Source organism: Barbus barbus (assembly GCF_936440315.1).
Source record: "Barbus barbus genome assembly, chromosome: 24".
Taxonomy (NCBI): Eukaryota; Metazoa; Chordata; class Actinopteri; order Cypriniformes; family Cyprinidae; genus Barbus; species Barbus barbus.
In genome coordinates, this window is record NC_136752.1 from 11,789,313 (window position 1) to 11,798,477 (window position 9,165).

At 35.1% G+C, this 9,165-nt stretch overlaps 1 protein-coding gene across 1 annotated transcript; it reads right to left on the minus strand.

Annotated features, from left to right (window-relative positions):
* Positions 1-677: 677 nt before the first annotated feature.
* On the minus strand, positions 678-7,964 carry LOC306844014 (meprin A subunit beta-like). Its single transcript, XM_079375828.1, has 15 exons — positions 7,869-7,964; positions 7,558-7,576; positions 7,399-7,458; positions 7,268-7,315; positions 6,651-6,701; positions 6,524-6,567; positions 6,203-6,281; positions 5,946-6,063; positions 4,158-4,336; positions 3,801-4,019; positions 3,477-3,629; positions 2,327-2,542; positions 1,777-2,244; positions 1,391-1,576; positions 678-1,313 (listed from the first exon to the last, which is right to left on the minus strand). Exons 1-15 carry the CDS (start codon positions 7,923-7,925, stop codon positions 1,252-1,254), a joined length of 1,959 nt encoding a protein of 652 aa, XP_079231954.1. The 5' UTR covers positions 7,926-7,964; the 3' UTR covers positions 678-1,251.
* Between the last annotated feature and the right edge of the window lie 1,201 nt (positions 7,965-9,165).

Here is a 9,165-nt window from a genome sequence, read left to right on the forward strand (position 1 = left end):
GTATCGTTATCTCATTTTTGACCAAGATGGCTTTTAGAGGCTTTTGCATTGGATCTCTTCAAATTAAATTTTTACATTAAATAATTTTAATTATGAATGAAATCAGAGAATTTAAAAAACTGTAAATTCTATATTAGGACTCAATTTAAGCTTGCAAAAATTAAAGTTTAAATTCATAAGTATATTTTACTCAGAATTGTTTGTTTACAAGGATTCATTAAAGGGGGCATAACACACAGTTTCATCTAATGTTACTCTTGAGTACCTACAGAGTAGTACTGCATCCTTCATATCTCCAAAAAGTTTTTAGTTTTATCATATTTATAAAATAAAGATACAGCTTTACAATTTACAGATTTTACAATGCACCTCATTTTTGATGACCAAATGCTAATGGTCTTATCCGATTCAATGAGCTATGCTAAGCTAAGCTAAGAGTGCTACCGCCAGACCCGGAGATCTGCTGAATGGATTCAAAAACGGTAAAACAACTGTTTAACTCTAGGGGAGTTGTAAAATGAGCCTATTTCCAAAATCGTGGAGTGTTCCTTTAATAAACATGGCTGCCTGCATCTTACGGAAGAACATTATAGCCGGAGCTACTTCTCTGTTTATGTCTATGACGAATATAAACACTTATTATAGGTGTACTGTAGTGATTCAGGACAAGCCAAAAACACGGTTTGGACAATTTATTCATGGTGTACTCACTTATTTTTGAAATTATGAATGCAAAAAAGTTATGGACTGCAGCTTTAAGGTTTTATTTTAATAAATCTGCAAAAATTAAAAAAAACCAGTGTTTTGCTTTACCATTATGGTGTATGGAGTGTAGATTGATGTGGAAAAAAGTAATTTAAAGCAGTTTAACATGAGGCAACAACAAAACAAAACATGAAAAAATTAAGGAGTATGAATACTTTCGCAAGTCACTGTAGTTTCAAGTAGTTTCATTTTTATTTATTTATTTATTTTTGCTTTTTATTTTGCATTTACATTTATTCATTTAGTAGATGCTTTTATCCAAAGCAACTTACAAATGAGGAATACAAGAAATTAATTTTAAGGAGGCAATGAACACGAGAAGTGCTAATAATCTAGTAATAAAGTTTCTTGAGAATAGTACTTATCAGGTTTTTTTTTTTTTTTTTTTTTAATGCACGTAATGATTCAGTTGCTCCAGCTCAGTAAGGAAGACAGAATCTGGAAAATTCTGGAAAGATTTTTTTTCTCTCCCTCTCCATTGAGGCTTCATGATGTATCCTGCATCACATGGGGATCATTTGGTCTCCTGGTCTTCAGTCCAGTCACATCTATCGATGAAGTTGAAATTTAAAACTCTTGTAATATTTCATAAGAATTTCACTGGTATTGAATAAGAGCTGCAAACCTTCAAGGGAGAGGAGGAAGATGACATCCTTTCCTTTTATAAAGCTTCGACTCTTCAGACGATCATGTGTGATGACATCTCTGGTATCGTGACCCGGCCCCCGGTAGTATCTACTGCCATCTGCGTCAGTGACTAGACTACCTACTTTTTGTGGGTTGTCCCAGAAATACTTAACTTTACCCATAGCTGCACAAAGAGAGAAGAAACTATTTATAAAACATTTGTGACCTGGCAAAGTGAGTTCTAATTAATTTTGCCAGCACAGGTCGCATTTTTTATTGACTTTTTTTTATTTTTATAAATAATCTGTAACAAAGTATCTGTACTTAGCACATCAGCATCAATGGCTCATAAAAATGACTAATATCTATAACTTTGTATCTTACAGTCAGTGAAGGTCTTGGTTGGATCTGTAGTGATCATTCTAATGTTGTTCATGCGATGTTGGATGTCTGGATTCTGGTCCATCAGCTCCATGGATGCCTGACGCCACGGACATGGCCATTTGAGATTTTTATCTTTGGGTCCAGAGGTCAAGTGGAAGTTGATTGACATTTTTTTTGGACTATCCTTCGAGCCATTAATTTGCAAACTAATCTGAAATGAGTAACCATCTGGGGACAGAAAGCGGGGGCTGTAGGTATTGGAACCGGCAGGGGTTGTAGCGAGAAGCCTGGTAAAATCACGAATGCGCCAAGTGTATTGAGGACACTGGGTCTCTGAGAGGTTGATGTCATCCAGAGACAGACCACCCTTTGATGGTTTTCTTCCTTTAACTCCTTCAAACACTACTCTGAATTTATCAGAGACATTTAATTTAACATGGTATAGTTCCCAGGAGCCTTGACGTCCACCTAGGTTATACAAGTATAAGTTACCCATATAGTCTAAAAGGATTTATCTATCAGTGTTTTAAACATTAAGATTTTTTTTTACCGTTGATCTTCTGAATGAGTCTCAGGGCTCCTTTGGGGTTTTTAGTGGTGTATTCACGTACCCAGATGTTTAGCTGGTCATCGACACCCCCACTGTTGTAGTGATAGAACTGCAGGCATTGGGAGCGTTTTTTGGGGTAAAAGAGGCGACTTTGCAGGTAAGCCTTGTCACCCTGTTTTCCTGTATCAGTTCTGAAATGCATGAAGAACCCAAGCCCTGTGGAAGTATACATTTTATTAGATAATAGACCATTAAGCCAGTCTTCTCACTTTCTCTTTGGACCATATAATATTGGAGTTTAAAGATCATTTTGCATGTCATATTGCAATCCTTGACAAGAAATGTCTGGAGAATTGTCAAAGAATATTTCCTTATGGCATCAGTAAAATGTGTTTATCATGAAGACCAAAGTGACACCATCATAAAAGAGGCATCAGTGCAGGATTATGGACTGCGAATTATTAAACTTTTTACAAAGTGGATAAATAAAAATTAAACAAAATGTGACACCATCCCATTTGAGACAATATTTGGCATAACTAGATATGATGCTAGGTATGAGACCTGAAATAATCATATAATAATGTATGTTCATAACACTATACCTTGGCAAACAAATACAAATAGGTAATGGTCAAGTCTGTGATTTCCGAAGGAGTTTCTAATATAGCAGCTGAGAGAGTGACTAAGTTTGACATTTCTCTTTATAGTTCTCATATAGTTATAGTTCTCTCTATATATTTTGATTCCCCTTGTGAAGTCATGGAAATGCAATATCAGATTTTTTTTTTCCTTTTACAGTTGGTGTAAACTTAGCAAAATTTATATTTGGTATGTGAGAAGGTCAAATTTCCACACAACACTCCTGCTTGATGTGACTTACATTAACAAGAGTCTAGATTTTGGATGCATCATAACCAAAGAAATTTGTGTTTAAATGGGTATTGGACAAATTATGTTTCACAATGGGTGGGGCATGATGGTGCATAAATGGAAAAACAATTGCAAAATTCTCTTAACTCGCTTGCATGAAGTTTTATTGCTAGCGATCCTGTGGCTCAAAAATGTTAATTTTCATTATAAATGATTGCAAAACTCAGTTGGGTTGTGTTGGGTTAAATCCTGCTTTTGTGGTTAGGGGTGTTCATACCTCGACATTGACCCAGGTTGGTGTAGTCCATCTTTGGACCGCCCTTTACTCTTTTTACACGAGCCCACTTGGCATTTCCACCATCACCCTGGATCATACCACAGATATTCGGCTCCTCAAACTGGCAAGAGTCCAGAAAGGTTGAGGCTGTAGCTGGAGGAATTATGAAAAAAGTTTAGGACAAGGTGAGTGAGAGAAGCAAAGTATTAGTTAAGCAAGCAGTCTTTATCTTATAAGTCAAACACATGTCAATATATTTATTAAAAAAAAATGGAGGATTATTCAGTCGAGTCTTCCACAGGAAGTGGTTAATCATAAACTTACTACATTTGTATAGCCGGTTCAGCTTGAGCAGGTCACTGTCACTAAACTCCATGCGTTGACCAATCACATCCAAGAATTCTGGTGTTTTGGTAACGATGGTTGGTGCACTACCTTTGCTGAAGGATGTCTTACTGTAGTGCATGACTGAACCGTAATCATAGGGCACACCGAGAGAGCTTGACACCTTTTCATCATGTAAATTAAAGTTGTGCTTATGACCTAAGAAAGAAACAAACGTGAAACACTTAATGAACAAATTAGTTTGCATTTAATATTAGTATATTTATAGCTTTTAGGAGTTTGGTGAGACAGAATGATGTTATTATTGATGCATGTATTTAAGAATTCAATAGTTACCCTCTTGAATCTGGTTCCACACAATGGTGACATAATCGTCTCTGTCAGATCTGGACTGCTCGTGCCAGAAACCCAGCGCATGCAGAAACTCGTGCTCCACTGTTGCTAATCGGTCACAGTTTGCACCAATTGACAACTCTTGTTTCCCCATATGTCGATTCCCCACCTTTGAGAAACATCTGATGAAACATAAAAACATCACCTTTCTATTACCCTGAATTTCACTTTTTTACAAAAATATACACCCCACATGATTAAAAAGTATGAAAATCATTCACTCGTAATAATCATTCTTTTTTTAAAAGATTGTCCCCAGTGCAATCTTTAATAAAGTGGATGGAATACATTTCTTTCTACATTGTGATTTTAAACTTTTACTTTGCCTGGAGACATCATCAACAGCAATCACCTGTCTCTCATCACCTCATCAGTCTCCCATTATAAGATGACTGATAGACAGATAGATAGACAGAGTTAGATTATTATTACCCTAGCAACCGCCCTAGCAACCACCCTGATTACCCTAGCAACCGCATAGCAACACCCTAGCAACTACCCCAAGTACCCTAGCAACCACATAGCAACACCCTAGCAACCATCCTAGGTACCCTAGCAAAATTCAAATCTAAACACACTGAAGCCCATTAGACTCAATCAGAAACATGCTAGCGACATGCTAGTTGCTAATCATCATTTCTGACAGACTGTATTGCCTTTAAAACATTCAAACTTTAAGCTTTTAAAACTACTTTAAACTTCAAATTATTTCAGACTGCAAACCATCAAACTTTTTAAACTTTTTAAACTTTCTGGTCCGGCTTTCTCAAGCCAACTTAAAGTTTGTCTCTCAAACTTTTTCATTTAGTTTAAGACTGAAATTTAATTTTGATGTCAATAATTGTGCTTTTATGTTGTTGTTTAGCAAGTATTGAAACTTTGGAGCATGTTTTTCTTTTTGTGTGGTATGGTGCAAGCTTTTTGGAGAAAGGTGCAAAACTGGTTATGTTTAAGGAATGTTAACCCCCCCCCCCCCCCCCCCCCCCTCAATGTGAAGCTAGTCATGGTTTGGTATTTTTCTTGAAAACAAAGAGTTTGAATTTGTTATTAATTGCTTGTTGTTATTTCGGATTTTTGAAATCTAAACCCAACAAATTGTGGAATGAGGTCAAATTAATATACAAATCTTTAAAATGAGTTAAAAACAAGAAAGCCCTTAAGTTGACTTCTCTCTTGGATTTGTGTGAATTAATTTAAAAAGCCTTTTTTATTGTATTTCAATTTATTTTTGATGCCTTTATTTATTTGTTTTTTCTGGTTTGCTTATTTTATTTTGATGTTTTAATTTTAGTTTTATTTTTGGTAATGCTCAACCAAGGCTGAACAAAATTGGTTATATTTTGGAATGTGATTATGTACCTTGTTCGGTTGTAAAGTTGATGCAACACTGAACTCTGTGAACAAGTGATGGATTTTAGCATCTATTTATAATGTAGGGTGCAGGGCGCTTCAGATTCTAGAGAGCATTTGATTGGACAGATATTTTGATGAGAAGCTGAAAAATCATTGATCCGTATTGATGGAAGTTAGAGACTGTAAGTTTTGAATGGTTATATCTTCTAAATATGCCGGTTTTGGAGCACACTATAGCTTATAGATGACATTCATACTAAAAAAACCTTTGTTTGAAAAAAAGTGACATCCATTTATATAAATGTGAATAGAATTTTGATTATAACACAATGTGTGAAGATGAGTTTGAATGTGCGTACTATTTCAATGTTTTCTTACCCACTGCCTTTATATACGAAAATGTAGTTTGGCTCTTTACCCCAGGGTTTAAAGTCAATACAGGTCTTGAGTCTGAATTGCTCAAATGCTCTCAATATCACACCTTTGGCATTAATGTCTAAAAAAACAAACAAACAAACAAAACATAGGAATGGGCTGTGAGTGAGCAATTTGAAGCATTTATTAAGTTAGATTGTCAGATACAGGTCAAAGTATAAATTCAACTTAAAAGAATAAATTATTATATATTCACAGACCAAGGCTGCTGTCTAGGACATATGGCACAGTGGTTGGCCAACGATACTTTTCTCCCAGAATAGTGTCTCTGTCTTCTCCCTGTTAAATATAAACCAAACATGGATTCATTTTATTTAAAGAAAATGTTATTATATTGATGTTTATGATATTTAGTGTATCTAACTGTATTTACAAATTAGTTTGACCTCCTGAAGTTAATCTTAACATTTTCTAGGTTAAGGTTAAGAATGTCCTAAAAAATAATTTTGTTATTTTTTAAGCCCAGAGATTCAGGCCCTACATTGTGGAAAGTGGCATGAGAATTATTAGAAAGCACTGACCTCATGCATCAGAATGTCTCCTTCCACCAGGTCAAGTCCTGCCGCTGTTGAACAAGACAGCAGTTAATGCAAAACTGTTAGAAATTATGCTACAGATTTAAGACATTATATTAATGTTTCCACAAACCTTCATTTATATCAAATATATCCTGGTCTTCTCCATTATCCACATCAAGCTCTGCATTACATAAAAAAGGTTGAATTCAATAGTGTATAAATTTAAAAAACATTTGTGATTATTGAGTGCATTGTTATATTAAAATGATGTGATTCTTATGACTCACCTGTGAGTGAAGATGTTGGCTTTGAAAGAAAACATTTGAGTGATACAGTAAGTGTCAAAGGTACCATTTACATCAACAAACTAATATAGTGCAAGCTTTGATATTGTATGAAATAACCATAAACAATCACAGAACTCTTTCAGTCTTGAACAAGGTCATTGTATTTTACTATTAACAACAACTGTTAGATTTACTCTAAAATATGATAATTTGCTATTGTTTAGCACAATATTAATCAACACATGATCACAAAATTGTTGTTTCTATAACATCTAAAACAAAAGTTTATTATTTAGTAGTTTGTGATGTTTAGCACTTGAATATTTACTGGGTTTAACTGTATTTACATATTAGTTGGATGTTACGGTTGACATTTTCTGAAGCTTAAGAATGCCCTAAAAAATATATTTTATTTTAGTGTTTGAGGAATGAGGTATGAGAATTTGCTCAAAGAAAGCACTGACCTCATGCATCAGAATGTCTCCTTCCACCAGGTCAAGTCCTGCCGCTGTTGAACAAGACAGCAGTTAATGCAAAACTGTTAGAAATTATGCTACAGATTTAAGACACAATATTAATGTTTCCACAAACCTTCATTTATATCAAATATATCCTGCTCTTCTCCATTATCCACATCAATCTCTGTATTGCCTATCAAAAAAGAAAAAAAAGTCAAATTCAGAGCATAGTATATAAAATCATTACATATGAATAAATAATTATTACAATGATGTGATTGTTATGACTCACCTGTGAATGAAGATGTTGGCTTTCAAAAAAAAAAAAAAACATTGGAATGATGAGTGTCAAAGGTGCACATTTACATCAATAAACTATTACAGTGCAAGCTATGATATTGTATAACCTGCTATCATGAAATAACCATAAACTATTTAATCATAAAACTAATTCAGTCTCGAAAAAGGCAATTACATTTTACTATAACAACAGATTTGTTAGTTTTGCTACAACATATGATCATTTGCTTTTGTTTAGCACAATATTAATCGACACATGATCACAAAATTGTTGTTTCTATAACATCTGAATTCTACACTCACCAAACTCAGGGCTGTGGCACATACGCACAGAATCAGCAATGTATGGAGAGACGCCATGAGAACTTCACTCAGAGCATACAAAGCATTTGCAGAGTATGTGACAAAGAGGAACACTTCGACTCAGCATTTATATCCCAATCAAACCAGGATGTTTCAGTATCTCATCCAATCATAATGCATACTCAACATATGTCTCCTTTTAGGGTATCTGTCTATCAACGCTCAGACTAGCGTTGATTAAGTATTTAATGCAAAGCTTCTTTCTCGAAGTTAGGGTGTAGGGCCTCTGAGTAAAAGAAAACATTTCTCATTTGGCACTTGTCTCGAACCATTTCGCATGTGATATCAACACGAGCATCAATAATAGTGACCCTGGACCACAAAAGCAGTCATGAGGGTCAATTTTGAGATGTATACAGCATCTGAAAGATGAATAAATCAGCTAGGGACAGTCGTTGCCTAATGGATAGAGAGTCGGACTTGTAACCCAAAGGTTGTGGGTTCGAGTCTCAGGTCCAGCAGGGATTGTCGGTGGGGTGAGTGAATTGGGTTATTGAGGCTCTCTCCACCCTCAATACCACGACTGAGGTGAGACCCTTGATCAAGGCACCGAACCACCAACTGCTCCCCGGGTGCTGCAGCATTGGCTGCCCACTGCTCTGGGTGTGTGTGTGTGTGTGTGTGTTCGTTCACTGCTGTTTGTGTGTGCACTTGGATGGGTTAAATGCAGAGCACAAATTCCGAGAATGGGTCACCCAAGTATGGCCACATTTCACTTCGCTTTACATTAATTTATGGTTTGTTAGGATGGGACAATGTTTGGCTGAGATACAACTATTTGAAAATCTGGAATCTGAGGGTGCAAAAAAAATCGAAATATTGATAAAATCACCTTTAAAGTCTTTAGCAATGCGTATTACCAATCAAAAATTAAGTTTTGATATATTTACGGTAGATCATTTACAAAATATCTTTCATGGAACATGATCTTTACTTAATATCCTAATGATTTTTGTCCTAAAAAAATCAATAATTTTGTATTTTTGGCTATTGCTAAGTATGCCTGTGGTACTTTAGACAAAATGAGCATCATGATACTTTTAGCTCAAGCATTATATTCTTTACCTTATATGGTCAAATATACAGTTAATGCTTCAAGATGAGAACTAAAGAGCAAACAAAAGAAACATACAAAACTATACATACAACAACTAAAATTTCCATAACATACCGTCCTTTGATTATTCTTTAATCATTCAGTATATACAACCATCAGAACATCTAGCATTCAGTATTC

Coding starts and splice junctions, on each gene's coding strand:
- LOC306844014 (XM_079375828.1), bottom strand. CDS start 7,925: ATGGCGTCTCTCCATACATTGCTGATTCTGTGCGTATGTGCCACAGCC. Junction 7,316..7,398: donor TATATTTGATATAAATGAAG/GTTTGTGGAAAC, acceptor CTTGTTCAACAG/CGGCAGGACTTGACCTGGTG. Junction 4,337..5,945: donor TTCGTATATAAAGGCAGTGG/GTAAGAAAACAT, acceptor ATGTTTCATCAG/ATGTTTCTCAAAGGTGGGGA.